Source organism: Leptosomus discolor, chromosome 3 (assembly GCF_034619465.1).
Source record: "Leptosomus discolor isolate bLepDis1 chromosome 3, bLepDis1.hap2, whole genome shotgun sequence".
In the NCBI taxonomy this organism is placed as follows: Eukaryota; Metazoa; Chordata; class Aves; order Leptosomiformes; family Leptosomidae; genus Leptosomus; species Leptosomus discolor.
Genome location: NC_141393.1, coordinates 29,119,774 through 29,145,322, shown reverse-complemented (window position 1 = coordinate 29,145,322; position 25,549 = coordinate 29,119,774). Strand labels below are relative to the sequence as shown.

At 40.0% G+C, this 25,549-nt stretch overlaps 1 protein-coding gene across 2 annotated transcripts in view; it reads left to right on the top strand.

Annotated features, from left to right (window-relative positions):
- Positions 1-25,549, top strand: part of PRORP (protein only RNase P catalytic subunit) — a 53,819-nt gene that overhangs the window by 1,492 nt on the left and 26,778 nt on the right. For both annotated transcript variants that reach the window (XM_009954130.2, XM_086462256.1), the window contains exons 2-4: positions 2,038-2,085; positions 7,743-7,875; positions 23,647-23,754. In XM_009954130.2, the coding sequence (XP_009952432.1) occupies positions 2,038-2,085; positions 7,743-7,875; positions 23,647-23,754 (289 nt within the window). The remainder of the gene's footprint in view (positions 1-2,037; positions 2,086-7,742; positions 7,876-23,646; positions 23,755-25,549) is intronic.

Below are 25,549 nucleotides of genomic sequence, written 5' to 3'. Positions count from 1 at the left end.
CCAAAATACCCAACTTCATCTTTTTCTGGGATTGGGTCACGAGGAATATTGACGGGTATGAGGGTTTTTTCTGTAGTCTGCCAGAGTGTAGTAGTAAGTTATTTAACAATAAGATAGCTTCTCTCTTTAAAGGAAAGAGGCAGCAAATTTAGCTTAGGTTAAGTGAAGATTAAATTTTGATATTGTATAGAATAGTAGGAGAGGAAGAATCTTAATAGGAGGCTCTTTGGTTTAGCCCAGCATTTAGCAGGCCACACAGTTTGTTTTCATGAGTAGTGATGGTCAGACTCTGCAAATTACAACTAGTTATGCTGCACATGCACAGTGTGGTTCACCTGAGCCCACTGCATATTTTTCATGTCCATCTATGACTTTTTTTTTTTTTTAACTGTTGGCTTTGATTTATGTGAGCTACACAGCTGTTTTATGAGTTAGTCTACCTGGATGGAAAATATGGCTGTGGGAATGCACTACCATTCTTAGAATAGTTTATACTGCTGTCCCCTAGGTATTTTCTTTCCCGGGAACAGCTAGGGAGCAGACAGAATAGGCTTCAGTTGAGATGAACTGGTTTGGTGGGTGAAAATCTGTTGTGGGGTGCTGTTTTCCCAGTGAGTAGAGAAGGACTTACCTGTAGATGGGCTCTGCATGCATAGGAGACTCAATGTAATAAGGAGTCCTTGGAGACTGCAGAGGCAGCGATTACATTGAAAAGTTGTATATTGCCCGTATGTAGTGGTAAACCAGTGCTGCAAGCTGAAGCTAGACAAACTCCTGTTTATATCTTCAATACTGTGTTTGACTGTTAGAACAATTCATGAAAGATTGTGATAGACTCATGGTTTAAGATTAATGTTGGGTGTTTCCCGAAAGGAAGTAGTGTTTCAAACATGAAAAAGAAATAAAGTCCATCATAGGCGGAGGAAACTAGGTGATCAGTTATCCCATCTGGATTTTTGTCTTTGAACGTGTACAAAATGCTCAGTTTTACCCGTCTGTTCCAGTTGCCAAGTGTTGAACTTGTATATGCTGGTGGTTGAAAAATAAATAAGCAGTTTACGTGGGGTTCCCAAAAAGAAATGTAATCTGATAACTTCTAGCACTGTTAGTCTTGCAAAAATGATGCAGATTGGGAGGTAACTTTTGCTGACAAAGGAAACCGATGGTAGAGCAAGCACAGAAGTGAACTCTGTGAGTGTAACTGAATAGGAGTTAGTTTTAAAAAATGATTTTTTGGAAAAGCAGACCAGCATTGACTACTAGTAGTGAGTAAAGCCAGATCCAGTACAGAGATCTGGGTCTGCAACAAAGAATCACAGTATTTTCTGCTGCCCGTTGTCTTTGTAAGAAAACTAACAAACTGCTATGTATCAGCATGAGAAGTGGGAAAGGAGGGCGGAAGCAGGACAGTTATTGCAAAGCTCCAGCATGTGTGATTGTGCAGCCTGTCATAACAGACACAGTGGCAAAGGGAGAGATGTCTGGAGTTGCATATTGGCGTGGGTATTCCTGTTCTGTGACCTATTCTGGTTTGGATGTTGTGGGCAAAAAGGAATACTTACACCAGCATGGTGGAAGCTGTGATAGTGGTGGTGATGATGATGATGTGGAGTCAAAAAGTCTCAATGCAGCATTTTGGTGTGAGCATATCTTAATCTCTCAGGATGACATCTGCATAGAAGTCTTGATTCCTGATTGCCCATCTGGTTTCTGAGGTGCTATATGAATGTGCAGGGCAGCAACTTAAAAATTGTCAGTGCAGCCTGGTTATTTGTACTGTTCCAAATATTTGGGGCAACATAAACTGGGAGGTTGATGGTGGTAGTTCTCTGCGTGTTGTTAAATGCTGGTTCTTTATATGATATTTTCAGGCATTGCTAAATTATATATGAATCTTTGTAAGATTTCAGCGTAGGTGATGGATTGGTCTTTTATTTCTAAATGTTGACAAAAATAGAATTATTCTTTATCTGTAATTCAGGTATTGTTAAATAAGAATCTAATGTTTTTATTTATCTTTCCCTCTACACATATTAGTATACCAGGAAAGAACTGGAGAGGACACCTGACCAACATTAAAGACAGGTACATGCAACATTCTGTTTAAAAGTGAGGTGTTGTCTTGATTATTCTTGAACTCTTATTTCATAAATATAAAAAATTGCTTTCTTTACATAAGAAAATATTTTAATACTTGAGAATATGAAACTTTGTTGTATACATATCTCAAACTCCAGTTTCCAACTTGTTGTGCATGAAACAAGACACAACATGCACATTTGGAAAGGAGTTATGCAAAGCAGAGGCAAGACAGAGAAAAATATGAGCTGCTGTTTTATTGGATGGCTTATTTGCTTACTGTTTAGAAATTAAAGACTTACTTTTTGGTTGGCTTTATAATACCTTTGTTTAACACAATATTGAACAGAGCAGCTTTGGTGTGTAAATGGATGTCTTCTTGAAAACTGATAGTATTCACACGCTGCAGTTAATTTGTACAGATGGAAGGGTTCTCCCCACCTGATTTTCAGTGAGGACAAAATTATTATGTTAGGTTTTCGCAGGGATAACTTGGATATGTGTTTCTATTACAGCATGTTTTTCTTAATGTCTGTAAATTCCTATTTTAAATATTATTCTATTGGAAGCCTAGTTTGTAGTAATTTGGCAACTGTAAATCTATTAATTATAAGAATATCTCCAATGGATTATGGAGTTTTTTTGGTGGTTTATAAAAATTCATTGTGTTGAATACTCTGAAGTAAAACTGTGTGTAAAATCTGCTGCTTTTGAAGCCCATGAAAGAACAGTTTAACTCACTGTCCTATGAGCAGGGGTTGTTCGTTGTAAGATGGATTATTATTATGTATAAATGTGTGTGTGTTACTGTACTGTATTACGATAACTCACCAAATTCTAGACAACCGTTTTCAACCTTTAGAGTTTTAAAATTCTAAACTGATTAAGAGGTAGCTTGTTATCTATAAACTCCATTACAGACTTAGAGAGCTAAACTAACTTAAATCACCTCACATTTTATCATGGGTTAAGAATCTGTGAAAAAAGTAGTGACAAGGTGCTATATGGCAGTTATTTTGTAATAACTGTATGAACATTTTTTATTTTGAAATAAACAAGTTTGAGGTAACATAGTTGGATAAGTATTGGAATAAAATTAAGAAGGTTTCAAGAAAAGAAAAAGAATATTAGAGCTTTGTTGTGTTTAAATTAAATGGCTGCTGACAGAAAAGATCCTTAGGATTTAAGAAGGGGAAAAAAGGTTTGTTGGCTTTGTTGGAGTTTTTTGTGTGGTTTTTTTTGATCCTAATCATAAAGGACAAAGTGCTTAAGGTGTTTCTGAAAGTCATGCAGTGATTGTTACTACGCTCATCTCTGCAGTCAGCATAACTGATGTCTTAAAACATAAGTCTGTGAGATAAATAATCCAGAAGAACTGTTTTTTCCTAAACTGAGTTTGACAATTTAATAGGCTAGTTCATAGGTTATTCTGATTTTGTATAAATACTGGCAGTTATATCTAAGATGCTTATATCCAGGATATTTTCTTCTTCCTATAGCACAGAGCTCCTGGTTTCTTTGAACTGTGATAGTCAGAAGCTTGAACCTCTGCAAACAAACCTTGAAGTTTGCTGACCATTTTTCTGTGAGAGTTACAAAAGCTTTGGATTTCCAAGGTCAGCTATAGAAAGCTGCAGCTCAAGTTATTTGAGCCTGCATTGGAATTACTGTAGCGTGTAGGACTTCATGCTTGATACATAGGTGCCATGATACTCCAAATCTATCACAGAAAAGTAGTCCCTCAAAAAAGTAGTTAAATGGTCAATTAGCTGTAAGGACAGTTATACATCCTACAGAGGTGCAGCCTTCTGTGTGGGAATTTCTTGGTGTGGAATCCTAAAATGAACCATGAGAAGTCACAAAAATTGCAAGGTAATTTTAAAGGTATAGTTGTGAAAAAGCAGCACTTAGAGTAAGGGTCCAGTCTTGCAAGATGCTGAATGTTTCTTCTGCCTGTTTTGCCTCTGCTCCCTTTGGGAATCCACATTGAGAATTCACAAGAAGAAACTAACTGGCTCCAGGAATTGTGGTTGTTGATAGGTGGTTGGGGTGGGTTAATTTGTTGGGGTATGGGGAGGTTTGGTTTTTTTCAAGTAATTTGAATGTGGTAGTTGCAGAAGGATCCAAGTTAACTATGGGACAGGTCCTTAAACTTTAGGCTTAATGGTTTGGAAATAGTCTCGTAACAGTTCGTTAGGCCTTTCTTTTCTGTTGCCAAAGTGTGAAGTTCCTTAATGCAATTAGATGTATTTAATGGTAACTTCACAGCTATATGAGCAGCCAGTCTCATTGATCATGTTAATATGTAGGCTAAGCCTGCAGTGGCCACAGTGGGTTGAGCAACTGGAGTGTATTGTTTGTATCGAGCAGTGAACATCCATTGTTGGGATTCCATACGTAACTTGTTTTGATGCAGTAGATGCACTGTCAGCATTGCAATTAATGCTGTCTTGGCTTATGGTATGTGCATTAATATGTGTTAGATGTCAGTTGTTGGGAGAATTTGACATTTCTGATTGCCATGGTTTTAGAAAACTACAATGACTTAGCTTTGACATCTCTAGGATATTTCTGTGGAGACAGTCAGGGGAGAATAACTCATTCCATTTTAACACTTAAAGTTCAAATCCTATGAATCAGTTCTGAGACTGTGCTTGTGAAAATAAGATATTTTGATAGATTTAGAGAAGAATGGTTACTCCTTCAGTTCAAACTATGCCCAGCTGAATGAATATAGGCTTCTGAACAGAGCACGATAGAGAGTAAAAATGTGAAACATCAACAACATATCCTGCATCTAAGAGAAGCTCAAATGGAAGAAAGTGGCAAAAAACTCATAATTTGTCAGCCAGGAAGAACCAAAGACCCATTCAGACTAAGTGTCATTTTGTTGCCTGTTGGAGAAGCTGCGAGATTCTGCTTATTTTCTTGGTGCCATGGCTGGAGTGTACAGTCTGGTGATGAAGATGCAGGCTGGACCTCATGTCTAATATTCTTGGCAGATGTGCTTGAGAAGAGACATAACTGACTGTGAATTTCCTTGGTGTATGTTAATGTCCTATCTGACTGTTCTTTGACTGCGTCCTGGGCTGCATCGAGAAGTGTGACCAGCAGGTCAAGGGAGGTGATTCTCCCCCTCTACTCTGCTCTGGTGAGACCTCACCTGGAGTACTGTGTTCAGCTGTGGGGCCCCCAGTATAAGAAGGACATGGACCTACTTGAGCAGGTCCAGAGGAGGGCCATGAAGATGAACAGGGGGCTGGAGCACCTCCCCTATGAGGACAGGCTGAGAGAGTAGGGGTTGTTCAGCCTGGAGAAAAGAAGGCTCCTGGGAGACCTTCTAGCAGCCTTCCAGTACTTAAAAAGGGCCTACAGGAAAGGTGGGGAGGGACTCTTGATCAAGGAGTGTAGTGATAGGAGAAGGAATAACCATTTCAAACTGAAAGAGAGGAGATTTAGATTAGATATAAAGAAGAAATTCTTCACTGTGCGGGGTGGTGAGGCACTGGCACAGGTTGCCCAGAGAAGCTGTGGCTGCCCCCTCCCTGGCAGTGTTCAAGACCAGGCTGGATGGGGCTTGGAGCAACCTGGTCTAGTGGAAGGTGACCCTGCCCATGGCAGGGGAGTTTGAACTAGGTGGTCTTTAAGGTCTCTTCCAACCCAAACCATTCTGTGATTCTATGATTCTCTTTCCTTTTTCATGTAGTTATTAAAAAGTTAATCCTGGAAAAATTTCTAGGTTTAACCATAATCAGAGATGCAAGTCAAGAAGTGTACTCATGAAATCTATGTATGTTTGTAGCTCATTGGTTTGTCTTTAGAAAGTGTATCTGCAAAACTTTCAGGTAAGTGTTTTAGGAAGGAAAAAAAAAAGGTTAATGTAGTTCACCATTCAAGGACAGAGATGCAGGTTGTTTTGTTTCAGTCCTCCACTGTTACTGACCTTACATGCTGGTTTTGTGGTGAAGCGCAGAGGTTTGTGGTAGTGATTCATGACATAGCTTTTTGACCTGGGTTTGGAGTTGTGTGTTGTGTTGATTATGTGTTCAGTTTATAGGGGCTAACGAGAGAGACAGCTAGGAAAGAAAAGAATGAACAAATGGGACATGGAAGCGATGACAGTTCCAGTTTGGTTTCCTTCAGACTATGTGTTAGAGCAGAGGTTATGCCCGTGGGACATGAAACAGTAGAAAAGGCTAGATGTTAGAAAAGATGTTTGTCCTTTCTCTGAAGATACAGTTCTGGGGGTTCATACCAAATCCAATACTCAGAAATCCAGAGGTGGACACAAAAGTTAGGCCTGTCTTGTTTTGCATCTTGGCATTATGTGTGTGCTGTGCTAGCAGGCTGTATGAACAAAAACCCAACATAGAGCAGTTGACATGGTTCTTGTGGTCACAGTTTGTTTTGATGGCCTTTCCCAGTGCTGGGGATTTTTTGCAGCACTAGGTTGGTCAGACAAAAAGTTGTGCCCCTTGGCTGGCGTGGATCTGTGTGTTCTTTGTACCATTGCCTCACTTGTGCTCACTTGAAAATTTTTCAGGATCTGCTATAACGTCAGCACTCTTCTTGAGGAAACTAAAGAGTTTGAGGTCTGTTTTTTTTCACATCTCCTATTGTTCTATTCTGTAATCTTTTATTTTATGATGGATTTTCAATCCCTTTGGTCTTTTAGTATTAAAAACATGCACAGACAGATCAGTGGAGAGTTCTTGTGTGTGTGTCAGAGACAAAACAATGTATGATTTGGGATTTGCAGAACCGCAGTTGTTGCCATAGCTGCTGGCCCTGCAACAGGGAAACTAAGAGTACTGAAAAGCGACGATGTGAATGATAGAAGAAACTGTCCCTGTGCTGCATGCAGTCAATACAATCACTGGCACAGTTGTGCACGATGGAGCGGTGTTTCTGGCTCTGGGAGGTGAACGCTAAATTCTTTCCTTTTTTCTTCTTTTGGGAGGGGTTATTTCTACACACTTGTGGCAGGTTTGATTATTCCAAACCTTGATAAACCAGGCACAGATAGCTTAGGTTTTTTTGTAGCGGCAACCTGTGGCACAATAGTGGAGCATTTCTCTGGTGCTTTTTCTTGTTCTAACACTTTGGAATGGATTTATAGCTAGACCAAAGCTCTGTGTCATGCCTGCTAGCTTCAACTAGTATGCCTACAAGCTGCTTCGTATGTTCTGGCCAGGCCAGTGCAACTGCATCACCTTCCCACATTGAGATCTGGGCTGTATGTGTCCATCGTGACTTTCCTGTCTAGTAGGGAAACTTTTAAATACTAGAGATGTGGAAATTCGTGGTAGTGCTGAGAATTAAACTCTGATCTCCTAAGGCCTAAATAAATGCTGGTGAATATTTAAAAACTTTTTTTTTTTTTTTTTCCCATGCTGTCATGCAGAGTTTTAGCCCTAAATCCTCAAATGTCTTTAGAGTTAAATCTTTGATCCTGATCCCACTAAATCACATAAAAGTATTTCAAGTGACTTCAGTAGGTTTTGGATGCATCCCAGAAAGATTACAACTGATTTTCTGGTGATTGTATTATGTTGGAGTTCAATTGTGCTCATACACAGACACTCAATAAGTTAGTAAAATTTGAGGTATTTGTTATTTAAAAGCCTTTATCCTTTTGTTTTCTTGTTTCACTATTATTACAGCGGACAGTGCCCAGTTTGCAACCATCAGCTGGAGGACAGTGACCTCACCGAAGAGGAGTATAATAATCTCAGAGAAAGAATAATAAGGGATGTGATACATGGAACTGACCCTTTTAGAAAGACAACCCCACAGGTAGGTCTTGCATGCTGCAGGTTCATTGGCTAAGAGAGTAATATACAATTAGTGTTCAGGTACTTTGAAAATGCCACAAATATTTTTTTTCTTTGCTTTAAACATTAATAGGCCATTAGATACTGAAGTATCCTATGTGTCATTTTCAGCTGTGTTTATAAAATGGGTCTAAACCTTGGCCTCTTTCATACTGTCTTTTTTCTTATATTTTCAGTCAGCAGTTAATGGACACTGAAATAATTAAAATGTCTTTTTTTTTTTACATTAAAAAATTTAAAAGGTGTGAAAATCTTTTAATAAGACCTCTAGTATTTTGAGCTTGCAAAAAAGTAGAAGTCCTAGTGTTTCTTAAGTTCAGTGTCATATCTGAAGCTTACATTTATGTGCTGAATATTTGATTTTTTTCAGTTGGGCAGCTGTTTGCCAGAAACAATAAAGAACTCATTATCACTTTGTTCAGTCAACTTTCACAACCCACCAACCAACCAACTACGTATCAATTTTAAAGATGCACTTTCATATTTATAATTCCAGTATACATGAGAAGTATCAAGCTTTTCAAAGGTCATTGTAAACATACAAGAGGACGTAATTCCCGGACACTGTAATACCCTGTGGTTCTCTCTCTTACTCCTTTTGTGTGGAGATCAGCGCTTCAGCCATAGCGGTAGGGAATGGGGCTGAACTCGCTAGGTGGAGCCCACGCCACATTTTGGGATGGTTTTGCTTTACTTTTAAGTATTGATGTAGTTTTGCTGCAGCAGGCACCTCAGTTCTGCACCACTTCTGAAAATATGGAAGAGGACACCAGGTTTAATCCTTCAGGCTTTCTACAGACACAGATGTTGTGCATGTGTAGCAGTTACAGAAACTTGAAAGAGTTAATGTTGGGGTGCTTGTAGTGCCTGCAGCCTATTGTTCAGATAACTAATTTCCACACAGATTTCCCCTCAATTCAGGGTTTTTAGCTGATCTAGCTGTGAATTGTATAGGGGAGTAAAATTATCCTTAAAAATGTAGCAATAATTTTAAGTATTTAATGGGTACTGGTGTTCTGTAATATTACACGATAAACAAAAGGATGTGTTTTACTGCACATTGCACAACTAACTCTATCTGTTCTCTGAAAGCCTTTGTGAAAATTATGGTTGAGGTTGGTTTATTAAAGAAAGCAAGAACAACAAAACTTTTAATTTCTTAACGGGTTAACTGTCTAGTCTGCGAAGTTTCATTTCTGTTCCCTGTGGTGGCTGCTGGCTTGAAAATTTCAAATTTGTCAAGTACACAGGGCTAGATTAGCAGTACCAGTTGAAGGTGGGGGGATTTAGGAAAGGAGTTCTGAGTAACAGGAAATTCACGCCCAAGCTGAGCAGTAGTGGGAATGATGTGCCCCCTGTTTGAGAACCTGATTGATCAAATGAATGTGATCTCATGAAACAAAGACTCAATACACTATTTTAAGTTTTGATGTCAGTAGATTTTGTTAGTCCATGTGATAGCTGAAATTCCATCATTTACCACTCTGGGGCCACCCACTCACTAGTTCCAAGTTGACCTTGTTCCAGTTCCATATCAGCAGGCAGTTACTGGGAGGCCGAATGGAGATGAACTTGGGGTGTTTACTGTTGGCCGTACAGCTTAAAGTCTGCTTTGTCTGTGGATTTTGAGCATGGATGTGGGGGTAGAGGCAAAACAGTGTCGTGATGTGTCAGAGGTTTCCAGAAATAAATTTGGGGCTTTTTAATTGCCTTTGTGCTGTGAAAGCAGACATGTGGTGATGAAATGTGCTGCCCATTTTAGGTATGCCAGACTGTGTGACTTCTCCTGCAGCCAGGGTTTTCCAGAGGGGAAACTAGGTGAAGAGGCTGAAAATAGGATGTAAGCAAGCATGTCTGAGAGGGGGGTTTCCATTTTCCAGTCAGTCACTTTTTTGTAGTAGCCGCAATTCAAATGGAAAACATTTTAGCTTTCTATTCCTTCTTTTCTCCTAACTAGTTTTCTTTAGTGCATCTGTGTTCCTTGCAGTGAAACGATTATTCAGGGAAACAGTTTGAGTTGTTTTGAGCTCTAAACGTTTGTGTTTTTTTTTCCAACAGTGTTTCAAGTTGAAGATGTAGTGCATTTAGAATCTTATATTTGTTTGTTTTTTCACTGAGGAATAGTCTTTTGTCTTACTTTTGCAACAGCATCATTGCTTTATTTGATTTTTATCTCTCTCACTGAAGAATAAATGTGATCAGAGTAGAAAATTAGGAGCAAAGATTTCATTTGTTGAAGATCCCCCCCCAACCAGTCTGTTGTATTATGATTTTAAAAAAAATATTTTTGTAATTAGTTTTAGTGAAGAAAATCAAACAACTTTGTCTTGTGCATCAGAATGGTAGTGAACACTATTTATGAATATGTTGAAAAGACAGCTTGCATGAACTATAAAACTGATTATCTGTGACAAGGAAATACCTGTTACACATTAAAAATAGACATCAGTTCAGATCTTTGTGCACAATCACTGAAAGGTCTGTTAGGATGTCATAGTTGTTGATCTAACATAGCAAGCCACAACCTTGCCGACTGTCATAGAAAGAAAACAATTGTAACAAAACTGTCACCTTTTGTACCAATGTCTATATGATGTTTTCAGTTGGATGACTGTTTACTCTGACTGCATTTAATTTGGAGCTATGCCATTGAGCCTCAGATGATATAATTGGTATACTGAGAGGCAGAATCAACTTTTGCTGTGACTTTCGTGTTGCAGCTGCTCCCAGGTGTTTCTCTCAAATACGCAAATGCAGTAATTTACTTTATGTCCCTGGTAAGCCGGAAAGGACTGTTGTGCATGGGAGATGTGTACGTGCTGTCAAGAAGGCAGGAAGAGGTGGGTTTGTGGGCATGTGAAGTCCCCACACTAGATCTGAACTAAATGTGTAAAGGGGTTTTACATGTTCTTCTAGAATGTAGTAGAATAGAGGGAGAAGAGGAAGTGACCCATTCATCTCAGTGTTGTTTTTTGCAACTGAATGAGGTTGTGCTGTTTCTAAAGAGCCTTGAAAATAAAGCTCTATCTCTTACTTTTAGATTGATGCCTTTTTTTTTTTCTGTAATGCTTTGGTTCTCTTTCCGTATGTGCGTGTTTCCCAACTCATGATTTGCCCCAAAGCCCTGTGTGGTGTATGTCAGTCCTGTTCTGAATGGAGTAGTTCATTACTTCCAAAAACTCTATGTACTCCAAACTGTAAGAAGACTGTGTCGAACGCAGTCTAGCCTAACCCCAACTGGCAGAGACTTCACTCCCAACTTGCACTGTGATCTTCTCATTCTTCTACCTGCTTTGTGGACTCTCAACTTGTGGTCAAAGTCAGCTAAATTGCCTTCACTTGAGCTGTTTCCAAGGTGAGCTACCTTTACCTGTCCCGAGATGCCAGGGTGGTTATGGCTGTCCATCTTGGACCTGGATGCCATGGCTTCTTTGCCTGAGCTCAGGGAGAAAGAGAAGGCTAGTTAATTTGGTTAGGCTTGCTCTGTCTCCTGAGAAGGTCAGGGGCTGAAGAGGAGAAAACCCCTTCCCAGCAACAGCTGATACTGTGTGCACAGTGTGTGCCACAGCCCAGGCTACATGTGCCGTTTACCTCTTCTACCTCTATTCTCATATGTTACCTCCTCCCTGCCGCTGCCTGGGAGCAAAGAACTTTCTGAGGGGAGGAAATGGGGAAGGAAGGAGAAGGCTGGGTAGAATTTCTCCTGTGGGTTCACGTGTCCCTTTCCCTCCCAGATATGTGCCACATTGCAGCAAAGGGATCAAATTCCCAGTTAAGTGTTTGTTCTCTACAGAAGTAGTGCGAGAATTTGTCATGTTGCTGAATGCTGCAAAGCCTCTTGCACTGAGATGGGGGCTGGTTTGGGCAGGAACAGTTCCCATGGTTTCTTCTCAGGTGGGAATGACTGAAAGTCTTCTCGTCAGTTCTGTGGCAGGGTGGGTCACTTTGCTAGGTTTCAGTTTAAAATTACAGCAGGCTGCTTCAGAGCTAGCTTCTGCAAGAACCATGCTGGCAGGCTGAAAATCCTGCTTTCTGTTGATTCTGGAGAGGGATACAGGGGTGGTGAGCTGTAGTTAGGGTTAGAGCTAAGCCTAAGATGGTAAAGATTTCTGAGCTAGTGGCTTTATTTTCTTTTTTTTCTTTTTCCTTCCTTCCTCTCTTCCTCTCTTCTCAGAGGCCCAAAAGTAGGATGAATTCTGAGGTTGGCTTAGATGAGCAAGGTATGACTAAGTTTTGGATGGATGTCAGTTACTGGCATATAGTAGACTGGGGTTTCAGGATGGCAAGGATGGAAGAACCTGTTATTGCTGAATCTGGAAAGTCCTGGAAGTGTGATGTTTGGAGATTAGTGTTTTGGACAGCAGATGGTGGAGAACTTGAGTTACTGTTGGAGCCCTACAAGTTCATTAGTATTAAGTGAGAGCTAATGCTGGTGGAGATGAAGGGCTTATTGGTAGCCTTTTCGGTGCATGTTGATGTTGGGCTATGGATAAGACTAGGGTAAGTGTTGATATTTGGGAGTTAAAATACTTGAAGCACTCACTTAATATGGCTACGGCCAGAGCGTTACATTAGAGGTGGCATTGGTAAGGACAAATGTCCTATCTAGTCTGCCACAACACTAATCAAAAAATTTGCTTGTAGCTGTTGTTTGATTATAGGATGGCCAGTGCTGAATAGTGTAATTCTACAGGTTTTGCAGAATAGCAGATTGATGACTAAGTCCACTGTTGCCTTGTGGCTAATCTTTAGTTATGGGATGGCTATGGTCATCAGCTTGTAGATAAGGTAGGGTTCACACTGCAGTTAGAATTAAATACATCTGCAGATAGGGTTGAACAGCTTTTTTTGTTTGTTTGTCAGATCTCTGCTAAATATGGGCCCCTGAACTCAGTCAGGATAGGGTTAGTATTCAGTAGGGCAGTCTGCATTGCCTTAAGAGCCAGGTTTGCTGCTAGATCTTGTAACATCCACAAGGATAGAGGAGAGAGCTGGTCTGAGTGGGGCTCAGGATTAGCTGGGGGTTTGTTTCAGTTCCAGTGTTTTGGCTAGACCTATAGTTAGTTTGGGGGTTAGAAAGAACACTAGCCTCAGAGCTTGATGCACCACTCAGTCTTGTAGGTCTAGTAAGCACAGAATAAAGTCAAGTGGTGTTTTATGGTGGGTGTTGATACAATTGCAGTAGTAGAGTGCTCAGAGTCTGAAAGCACTGCAGTGCGAGCTGCAGCCTTTATCCTGCTTACTTTCTGTTCTCCTGCCTCTGTTTAATTCAGTGTGTTACACTCTTCTTGTGATATGATCTGCTAGGGGGGAGGGAACTTCTGGGAGGAAGGAAAAGAAGGGGAAGAGGGGAGACCAAGTGGGAAATGGGTGGTGAGAGACAAAGGCAGTTGGAATTTTTTTAAGGTTTCTCTTGCATCTCCCTTTACCCCAGAGGCTCCTCATAATGGAAGCAAACAGAAGCACAGAGAGTCTTTTGGCAGGAGAATAAAAGACTTAGGTGCTTCCTTAGCAGCAAGAAATAGACCTAGATGAAAACATTATAAATTCAGTGCGTATTTCTTTCCCTCTATTATCTCAGCGTTAGAGAATCTTTCTTGGGTGTGGGTCAGAGCTTCTAGGGTGGTCCACAGTCCTCCTTTTCTTGATTCGTATAGCAAGGAATGAGATGCAATTTTCTTCAGGTCACTTGGTATCCTTTCCCATCAAATGGTTATGCAGCAAAATTAGGCTACCCTGCAACACAAGAATGTCCCTTTCTTCCAGTCCACTGTCTAAACTTGTTTCGTTGTCCTCCTCGGTCTCTTTAAACTACTACTGTGTCACCTCTGTATTTGGAAATTCTCCTAACGTGGTACATTCTTCATATTCCAGTTAGTGCAATCAAGTAAGATTGCGCTATTTTTTTTTTTTCCACAGCAGTTGCTTGGTTAAAATACAGTTGCTAACCTTAACTTGTTTCCAATGTATATCATCTGAAGATCTTGCTAAACGAAATACAAACATGGTTTGCTGATGCAGTTATTTTTCTCAGATTTGATTTTCCTTACGTTAGCTAGAATGTATAAGAAGAAAGAGAGAGACATAGAAGAAATGGAAGAATTTCACCAAGGTTTAAGAGTGCGTACCTTGATAAAGTATTTCTTTTTTCTTGTTCATTAGCTGATCACAGAGGTAGACAGGACCATAAGCATGAAATCAGAACGGCAACTTTTAACTAGAGAATTAAATTAATCTGAATTATCTGAGTAGCTGATAAGGAGATTTATTTCTTTTTAGGAGATTATTTTATCAGGAACCTCTTGGACACACAGTCCTTTACTTGCAGCTCATGCATTGCACTAAGTAGGATCTTGAGATATGTTTACATAATGCAGACTGCATACCCTGCCATCCTTTTTAAGTCTTTGCTGTCTCTGAATATTGCTAAGTTCTGTGATAATACTTCTAAAGTAAAATTATCGTGAGCACACGTTGATTTAAGACACTTTGAAATGTCACCTCATGGAAGTTAAGCATTATGGAATGGTCCTTTACCGTTTGGTATTTTGGTCTGTTACCAAAGGTCCTTCTAAGTTGAGGAACTGGTCTCCAGCTGTGGTCAAAGACAGAGTCTTCTGATGCTGCAGACGTCTATGTGGAATTGTCTGATATAGGGCTTCATTATAATTTATAATAATTAGAATAGCGTAACAAGTTACAATAATTTCATGTTATCTATTCAATGCCTTATCTCTTACGAGTTGGTTAGACTTGTTTTAGAACATCAGCAATTTGAGCAGATGTTTTCATTACACTATGATGATCGTGTAAGTTGATACAGTTCCTCCAGAAATCTGTAAAGTATGAGTGCACTTTCTTCCTATATTATGCATTGTTTCATCTTTCTGATACTAAATTTAATTTGGTTTTGTATTTGTAATTTCTTTGGCTTCTTCTGGGCCATTCCCTTTCCTAAACATCTGTAAAATATTTTGTGTATATGGGAATTAGCACAGAACTTTGAAAGATGGTAATTTTTTAGCATGACCCTTTGATTTTTCTTTTCTGCCTGTTTTTAATGCTGTAACTAGTTCAGTGTTTTTAGTAGCTTGTTATGAAGTCTTGTATCAGGTTTTTTGAAAGTCTAATTAATGGCATCCTGATCTATTTTACCTACATTTTCATTGACACAAGGAAAGAATTTTTAGACATACACTTTTGCAAGAGATGTGCACATTAAACTCTACCAGATCATATTATTCCAGAGAGTTTGTACAATTTTTAGAGACTGGTTCAACCATGTTACGGTGTACAGATGCTGGGTGCGTAGATTTATAATTCTCTGGATTGCTTCTAGAAATATTAAAATAGGAGTAGACATGTGGTGCCATTCGGCCCCCCAGAACAGCTGCTGTTTCTCTTGAGATTGCAAATATTAGTTAGCATAAGCATTTGGTGGCAGTGTGATTTTTTTAAACTAGCATAACTAGCCTTACCACCCTGCCAGCTGTTCATTCCTGCCCTCTTTGGCCCCTGCAAGTGTGCCAACAAACAAGTGCGCGCAGCCCCATGGAAAGCAGGGCACAAACCTAGATGACAAGGTAATGTTTTGTTTTCTTGTGGGTATTTTTTCAGCAGGTCAGTTCCTTGTTCAGATTTGCTTCAAATATATGTACCAGCGTAGCAGAATAAGCAGCGTGGAAGTATATCTGGCTGCCTGATATTCATGTAACATTTTTCCACATGGTTATCATGAACTGTCTGTAATTAAGTGCTAGTCCTCCACACTTACTTGGGACGCTGTCTTTTCCATGAAGTTCATGATGCATTGCTTTTATATTATTCCACTGTCTTTCTATAATGCCTGTTATGTTGTATTTAAACGTTCAAGTCGATCTTTTCCTGGTTTAGGATTCTGTTAGGTGGTTTGCCTTAAGAGGGAAAGGTTCCAAAATAGTGTTTTTCATTTTGAAAGCACTGTGAATTCAAAATAGTTCTGCCTTTGCAAGGTTTTGTTTGTTTGTTTGTTTTAAAAGAAACCTTGGTATGGTCCATTTCCATACTCTTGTACTTATGATGGCAGCCTTGCAAAGGTGAGAGCATTTTTCCCCTGAGGACAGCAGTACAATCTGCTTGTTCCTCCCTCCATGTTAAGTGTGCTCTGGAAAGATGTTCAGAAGTGTGCTGCCTGGATTGTTGAGGTCCAAGTTTTGCACTGGCCTTGTGACTGACCCTCTGCTGTCTGGTGTCGGCAGGCAGGAACAAGTCCCACGACAGCACTGCCTGCTGTTGATGGCGGGCTACGAACAGGCATCACAAGGCACATCTCAGCCAGGTTGTCAATGTGCCTGTGAGTTACCTTTCCATTTGTGATGGTATCTCTGAAGGCTACAGCCACAGGAGTTTGTGACTTCTGGATTATTTGTTAACTTCAAAAGCATGTAACAGAGGGCAAACAAATTGTATGCAATCCAGAGTACATAATGATACCATGCACAATGCTGAGAAAAGCCTCCCTGCTCATAAGGGTTTGAAGGGGGTTTCCAAGCTTTGAAGCTATGGAGGAAATATTCAAACCCTTCAGGCACAGCAACAAACAGACTTAAGAGTGCTCCAACAAGGCGCCTTAAAAAAAATTGGCTGGATTTCAGTTTGACAGCTGAATTTTATTTCTCACACTCTAATGCTCATTCCTGTGTTTTTCTTTTTGATACCAAGAAACACTGCTGAAAAGAAAGCAACCTCCATCGCTTTGTATTTTATGAAACTGTTAAAAAGTGAATGTTTTCACTTCTCTAAAAGCTGCTCTTACGGTGTTGAAAAACACCCTGATTGATACTTAAGGTAGAATTACGTAATACTTATGTGCAGTATAATACTCTGTTAATTAGAATTTCCTCTTTCCTTGCACTAGTGTATGTTGCCATTTAATATGGAGAAGGGAAGCACTGCTTTTTCTGTTGTTCAAAGCTGAAACTATTGTGAATGCTTCTGGAAACAATACAGGTTGAATACTGTAGGTTTTGCACTTTTTAATTTTTCTTTAGTGTCTCTGCCATTCCTGATGAGTGGCCATAAACTTTGTTGTTTTGAAGAAGTAGCAACCAGCCTTTCCTGCAGTGATTTTAATAGTTTTTGGTAGGGTTTCTTTTTTTTTGTCTTTTTTTCTTTTTTTTCCCAAATTCCATGTGTTGGCATGAACATAGTAGCCTTTCTTGTATTTAAAAGTCCTCTATGGATTTGCTCATGTATCTCCTTTGTGGGTTGTATTACTTTGGTTTTTGGCATTTAGATTAGTAGACGTTTTGGATTGTTGAAGCATTTGAGCAATAACATGATTTTGTTTCTAGTTGCCAACATATTTCCTATTTAGACTTGAGGAGAAAAATGCTCAAGTGGTCTAACCTTTCTGTGATCTGAAACTTGTCATACCCTGAGATCTGTTATAGATGTTAAAATTATTTCAAAATACTAATTTGAATTACTGGCATTTCTCTTATCAAAAGACATGCTGGTTCAGCTATGTTTTCTTTGTTTCGTCTTCAGTTGTGATGTTTAATTCTATGTTATCATATTTAACATAGTAAATCTGTAAATATTAATAATTAATTCCTCCCTTCATTTTTGTTGTGCTTTTGAGGCTTGTAGTCTGTGTGTGCACTGGTATCTGAAGAAAAACATGCATTTCTGTTTATACCTGTATTTACAGAAGTTGAAGTTTTGTTACAGAAAAGTCCTATTTTCAGATTTATTACTACGGCTATTTCAAATATTACTGGTTGTGTAAGCCAGACTTTTGAAGTCTGAGGTCACAATTTTTTAAAATTATTTTTTGAATGAATGGTTTAAAATAGCAAACCAAATCTTCTTTCTTTCTTTCTTTTTCAAAGAATAATTCCTATACTTCTATTTTTTAAAACCAACCTCTATCTATTGTTTTGCTGCAGTACCCCAGGTTGAGAGATAAATCTCATTAAATGCTGTAGTTTCACCATCCAGTGAGTTAGCTGCCTATTGGAAAAAGGTGATCCCGGTAGTCTCACTTGCTACCAGTCTCATTCATATTCCATGTCCTGCCTGAGTTTTCATGCCAGGACAAACCTCTGTACTCTGACCTAAACAGAGGGACTGGTGCAGGCTAAAGACTGTTAGTTGGCTCAGTTCATGGTGGCTTTTCATCCACTTCAGTCTTTCTCCTTGTGCCAACAAATGTGTTTGCATAGGTAGAGGAGGGGGCAAGCCTAGGAATGAAGGGCTGAGGGAAGGGGGAAGGTAGAACGACCTTTTTCTGTGGCAGCACCAGTACATACCAGTATAAAATGGTGGTGAAATAGTGCGTGAGTCATCCAGCTGGTGTGGAGTACCAAAAAAATGGAAGACTTGCGTGCTTTTGCCGAGGTATGAATGGACTTGAGCCACCCACATGCTAGTGGTTAAACAAAAAATTATTTTAAATGTCTTTAATTCTTTGCATCAAGATAAATTCCGTCATGTGTTGATGGTTGGACTTGATGATCTCAAAGGTCTTTTCCAACCTGAATGTTTCTATGATTCTATGGGTTTGTTATGGCTGGCTCTTACTTCCAAATTGATTTAATCAGTGTGGTGTCCATTTGCAAAGATAAGTTTTCTTAGTAGAAAGTGCAGTGATTCATTTCGAATGGTTGCATAGTTGGCATTCCCCTATTTTCCCAGCTAGGCAATGAATGAAATCAGGTGGGTTTTCTAAAATTCCGTTTTCTTTTGTACGTGATGTGAAACGGGATATCAGTGGAGCCTCCCCTGAGCACCCTGCTGCATTGCGTGTATTCCTGCTGCAGGGAGACAGACATTCACGCAGGGCACCGGCTGCTGGGGGAAGCCTTGCAGTGAGGTAACAGCCTTGCTGTATTGCAACAATTTTCTGTGGCTCCCGAGCTTTAAAAGGGTCATGTGTTTTTAAAGTTTTGTCCCTTCAGTTGCCAACTCTGTTGAAGCAAGTTTAAGTAGTTTCCAAGGCTGGGAGACTTTTGCAAGAGGTGTGAACTTTCCTCGGAAGCTTTGTGAGCTGAACCGGGTCAGGACAAGTTAGAAATCAGCATAGGGTTTGTGGTGTCTGTTTTGGTGCTCTTGGCATGGAGAGAGTGTGAGATGTTTCACCACTTGTTGGCATGTTGAAGGGATTCATCTGAAAGTGCCCCATGTCATGTTCAGCGGGTTGTTTCCGTGTAAACATTCCTGTGGCATACACAGGGGTGTATGTAGATCGTGCATTGCCTTCTCCATTTGGAAGGGAGAATAGCTCACTTCTTTTTGCCTAAACCAACCATCATGTCATCCTTGTACTGCATTGATGATTATTGTGTCTGGCTTCTCTTGATCAGCCGTATCCTAGCTGCAGCTGTGCTCTACTTCATTTACTGCTTGTAAAGAAGATCGTCAGTTTCTTCTTATAGTTGGCTAGTGAGGGAAATATCCTTAGAGAATCGTGGGTGAATCATCTCTTTGTTACTGTGGCTGTAAGATTGATCTGCATAAAATCCAGACAAATCCCAATCTTTGGAAGATCAGCATCCTTCAAATTGTATAGTTTCTCTCTTTGTGGTGGGTTGACCGTGTCTGGATGCCAGGTGCCCACTAAGCTGCTCTATCACTCACCTCCTGAGCAGGGCAGGGTTGGGAGGCAGCACAGAGAAAATAAGATGGAAAAAACTCATGGATCAAGATAAAGGCAGTTTAATAAAGCAAAAGCAAAGGCCACCTGCAGAAGCAAAGAAAAACAAAAGATTTATTCTCTCCTTCCTATCAGCGGGCGATGTCCAGCCACTTCCCAGGAAGCAGGGCTTCAGTACGTGTAGTGGTTGCTCCAGAAGACAAATGTTGTAATAATGAATGTCCCTCCCCACTCCTCCTTTCTTTTAGCTTTTATTGCTGAGCAGATGTCATATAGTATGTCATATGGTGGTCAGTTTGGGTCAGCTGTCTTGGCTGTGTCCTCTCTCAGTATCATGCCCACCCCCAGGCTCCTGGTGAGGGGGAAATGCTGGAGAGACAGCCTTGATGCTGTGCGAGCACTGCTCAGCAGTAGCCAAAACACTAGTGTGTTATCAATGCCTTCCTAGCTACCAATACAAAGCACAGCACTATGAGGGCTGCTATGGGGAAAACTAACTCCATTTCAGCCAGACCCAGTACACTCTTATAGTGTAGGTCTTTGTGTGTTTGAATAAGCCTTTGTACTGCATCTGGATGACGTGGCCTGCTGTTTATTCTCAGGTTTCATCCTTGTCCTTCCCTGTGTTCAGAGAGGAGGGGAAATATGATGACTCAAAAATGGTCTCTCAGGGGAGCAGACTTGGATTTTCTCTGTCGTTCTCGAAGTATTTTTTTTTCCTGGAAAAGGAAAGGAGCACTTGTGTGTTGCTGGCAAAATATGGATGGCGATGAGAAAATGAACTGATCCTCAGGGATTTTGTTTAAGTCTTTTTCACTGGAGTCTTCTGTATTTGGTGACATAAATTAAACCTGGACATTTGTCTTCTGTGCTTACTCTGTTATTAACTCTGTATCTCCCTATGTGGTTAAGAGTCTCCTGTGCCAGCAAACCCAGGGAGGTTGGACTAGATGATCTTTCGAGGTCCCTTCCAACCCCTAACATTCTGTGATTCTGTGATTCTCAACGTGTATCGCACAGTTTACTGATAGTGAGGCAAAACAATTGAGCAGATCTGGGAGGCAGGCAGGGGCAAACTGTCAGGCATCTGTTGAAAATGGAGTAGGAGACATGGACAGAAGGAGATGGCAGGCAAAGGTGGGGCGGCCAAGGGAATGACACTGAAAAGGCTGCAGCACCTTCCCAGCTCCAAAAGTAAACCCCAGAGAGTCAGGAGCTGGTTTCTGAGAGGTGCTTAGCCTATCCTGGTGCCTCTCAGCAGGACCCTCCTTCTCCGTCTGCCCTGCTGGGAAAGGAGAAGGAGCCAAGCAAGGCATGGGCAGAGGGGAGCGCTGACCCACTGAACTCCTCTGCTGCTCCCCTAGCTCGTGCTGTAGTGTGGCCTTGACAAAGCACTCTGCCCATCAGGGAGAACCCACCCCTTCAGGAACTGTTCTATAACTGTTGTCACTTGAAATAAAATACCACTTTAAAAAATCTCCACAAAGTGTTTTGTGTTGAACTGAGCTCTTAAAGACAAGATTACCTGTATGCTAAACTTTATAAACTGTAACCATGTTACTTCAAATATTTGTTGGCATTAGGAAAAGAATGCTCTATTAGAGTGTTTACTGTGCCTTTTTCTTCTGCTTCCACTTTCTTGTGTCTTTTCAATTTTCACTCATCTTTGTCTCAAAGGTCTCCTATTTTACCTTCATTTGGTCTGCATGTGTTTTTCTTCTTTTTATCTTTCCCACATTTCAGACAGTCATCCAGTATTACAGTGATGACTCATCTGGTTTTGAACCGTGGGGAAGTCCGCTGGATGGCATAAGTCTGGAAGTCAGGAATCCTTATTGGTTTTGTATTTGTTTCTCCTCCGCTTCTCTGCCACCACCTTTGCTAGTAACTTCCTTTGTGTATCTTGGTGGCCTTGTCAGATGGCGATGAGAATATTTATTTGTCTATATAAAATACATTGAGATTGGGGCTGGGGGGCAGGGGGAAACACTTCATAAGTGCCAACAATTTATTTTTGTTTGAGATGATCGTTTTCTTGCCCAGCTTTTCATACTTTCTCAATAATAATATTTATTTAAGCCGTGGAGAAATGAAAGATCACATAAAAGACAATTGATTCTGGTGGTGCTAGACTGAGCCCTGCATTGTCTGTGTTCTTGTCAGTGTGCTTTTGACCAGTACGCTTCTGTTCACTTGGAAGGATGCCTTGTGAGTGAGGCATCCTTATCTCACTTGGTTGGTTTGTATTCTTGACACAAGTAACCCTGCTCCTAGTGTAATTTGTCATAAATGTTCTGACTAAATTTGAAATTGGTGATCATTTGTTACTGCCTGACAGCAATGCATTTTCTGGACAAAGATTCTTTCCTTCATTCCTTTCTCTGAGGAGGAATTGTATATGCTGTATAGGTTTTTGTCTGGTTGATGAGGGGATGGTTTTTATTTAAACTTATTGTTACCATGTGGCTATGTGGGAGAAAATTAGAAAAGTGCTTCTTGAATTTTGAGCAGAAGGCATGAAATTTGCAATTGTTTTGAGTTCCTGTGAAAGTTCATTTATAGCCTTGGACTGTGAAACCTTGGACTGTGAAACCTCTGTTAATGATAAATAAGTCTTACTTGTTACTAGAAAGGTCATTTATGAAACCAGGTCACTGCCTACCAGGATGGCTTAGGGTTCCTGTGCCTATTAAAAACAGTCAGAAGCAGGACGTAGAAATTTTATGCAAGTGTCTGCTAAAACCACTAAATCTTTCCTCAAAAATCAGGGAGAAATTCCTGAAGATTTTATTAAAGCTTTGTACTTTATTAAAGTTTCTGTTTTCCTCCTGTGGGGTCTCAAGCCTAAAGCAGTTGTGGTTTTCCTTCCATTGGAAAAACTGGATGGATGCCGTTGGTTTGCTCAATCACTGCATTATGTTTCTGACCTAGTAAGAAAGTTCCTTGTTTTGCTAGCCTTAAAGCTGTGTATTTCTCACAAATGGAGTGCTGTGTTTCTAAATGAATGTTTATTTAAATATTGACTGGTGTTCAGACATCTCAGTATTCGTACAGAGAAACTGAGTATGATGCTTATTTTACGCTTGGAAATGTTAATCGTTAGTGTCACAGTCTACTGGTTTGTTTTACAGCTGTTGTGTAACAATGACTATAGCATGTGTCTTTACAAAAGTGTACAGTTCAGATTATAATTTTGAAGATCTGGATGACTGTGAAGTTTTGGTTTTCAGTTGTAATGTAGTTTAAAATTATATTGGAAGTATCCACTTGTCATGGTTTAACCCCAGCCAGCAACTAAGCACCACGTAGCCACTCGCTCGCTCCTCCTCCCCACAGAGGGATGGGGAGGAGAAAAAAGAAGTAAAACTTGTGGGTTGAGATAAGAACAGTTTAATAACTGAAGTTAAATAAAATTTAATTATTATTATTAATAATAATAATGAGAAGGAATATGACAAAAAGAGAGATAAGTAAAACTCAAGAGAAGACAAGTGATGCACGACGCAGTTGCTCAACACCTGCTGACCAATGCCTGAGCAGCGATCCACCCCTCCGGCCAACTGCCCCCAGTTTATATACTGGGCATGATGTCCGATGGTATGGAATATCCTGTGGCTAGTTCAGGTCAGCTGTCCTGGCCATGCTCCCTCCCAGCTTCTTGTGCACCTCCTCACTGGCAGAGCAGGGGAAACTGAAAAATCCTGAACCTAGGGTAAGCGCTACTTCGCAACAACTAAAACATCAGTGTGCTATCAGCAGTGCTCTCATGCTAAATCCCAAAGACAGCACTGGACCAGCTACTAGGAAGAAAATTAACTCTGTCCCAGCTGAAACCAGGACACCACTGTAACACTTAACGGCTTTTAAAGATTTGTTTCTTTGGTGTTTTTTTGTGTGCTTGTTTTAGCAAATATGCAAGTAAAGATGTGAAGTGTAGCCAATGAAGGAAAAGTAGCCAATGAAGGAAAAGTAGCCAATGAAGGAAAAGTGAGAGGTTTAGGCTTTGTTTCTTTTTTTAATAAAAAGTGAATGAAATCTTTTTCTGTTACACTCAATATGTTATTCCCCTGTGTTTGTTTGTTTATTTATTTATTTCAGGAATTTGAAGCCTTTCAAACATTTGTGGAAAATCGACTTCCATTTGATGTTGTTATTGATGGACTCAATGTTTCCCACATAAAAACCAGAAAGATGCAGTGTGAAAACGTAAGTGCTGGTTAAATATTCATTAAGAGTCTTGTGTATGCTGATTGTAAAACAATGAGTGCCTCATTATTACTTCTCCTCTTGGGAAACTGATCAAACATTTTTGTAGCACATTACATTGAAGTTCAAAGAGTTATCTAGACTTCACAAATTAAAAATGATTAGTGGGAAGATGGTTCGCCTTATATGTTTGACTGTATTAGCCATAAAAAATCACAGCTAAATTTCCTCATGTATGCAATGCTCATAGTTTCAGCTAATGTATTGATAATAACTTTATTAGGACATACACTGTGTGAGTGTGTATGTTTTCATAGTAATAGGGATTTTGGGGAACAGAGTAAATCTACTGTATAGTTATGTTGTTAAGAGTTCTTCTTAAAATAACCCCTTAGTTCAAACCACATCCTGTGCAAGTTTAAACTTTATTTCACTTCCTTAAGCATTTGAGTCCTGTTCTTACAAAGGCAGCTCAAACTGGCTTCAGTTCTTTCCAGTTGGTGATTTGTAGAAGAATAATCCTGCTTTTTTACCAATACCTATTTTTGAGAATTCTTAGTACTCCCTTTTAACATTTCACTAAGAAATGGCTTAAGGTGTTTTTTTTGTCAATCAAATATTTACTTTAAATTGGAAGTATCGAAGTAGTTGCTCACATTATTCCAGAGCTAGAATTTAAATTTTCACACCCTTGAAATTAAAACTGTTATAAATGAGCTTGGTAATAAAGGAAGTAATTTACTTCTAGGAATTAGAAAAAATATGGTTTTGTTCTAAGAACTACTTTAAAACTATTCTTAAGAAGCAGGATATGCTTTCATATATGTAGATAAAAGCACCTGAGCTAGGGAGGTTGGATAAACTTGCTGAAAGATGTTTGTTTGAGAGCGGCAGTGAAGTTTCATGAGATGCTGGCTCACAAAGAGGGTACTTTCCTTACCGTGAAAGTGGAAAAGGAAGTTTACAAGTTTTTTGGATGGGATCAGAGAGGAAGTGTTGATTATCTGAGAAGAATCCCAAGCAGCATGTAGTGACACAGTGTTTTAAGATCTGGAAAGACAGATCTATGCTGCCAAAGAGGGGGAAGATAAATGAATGTCCTTGCTTGGTGCGTGCCTATTCCAGTGTGGGAGCTCTGAGCAGGATCCTGAGTGGTCTGTAAGAGCTGGAGGCAGTGGAGCAAAGAGCCAGCCTGGTTTTGATGGGTAAATACTGCTGATTTCTGGTCAGAAGTCTTACTAGGAGGTACTGGCATGCTAAGCAGCATAAACTGTCTTTGAGTTCCTCCTTAGCCTCTGCTGTGTTGGAAGGACTTTGGGATCCATGATGCCAGGGAGCCCCAGAAGGACTGTATGGAGGCATCAACTTTCCGTTTAGGTTGTTCCATATAAGTATAGGTCAGATCTCTCTTGAATCCCAGATATTTACAGATTAGGAGGATTTTTACGAAGATCTGCCTTTTCTTCCTGCACAACAGAACAGTAACTTGAGCTCACAGCATCTTACCTCCAGAAGAAGATTCTCTTAGCTAAAATTTATTTGTTCTATGAGCTATGTTGCTGTTCATTATTATTGCATTTTGCCATGCACAAAAAACATTAATCATTGGAACTGCCACCAGCTAGTCTTTTGCTGCTTCTGTCATCTGAATCCTGTTTTTGAGAGTGTGGAGTCATTACATGAGATAGGATGGACGTGCCCATTACTCATGCCTTATACCTGTAGATATTCACTGGCTGGATACTACCTTTTTTGGCATGGGAAGTGTGTATTTGCATTCTAGGCAGCAAAATAG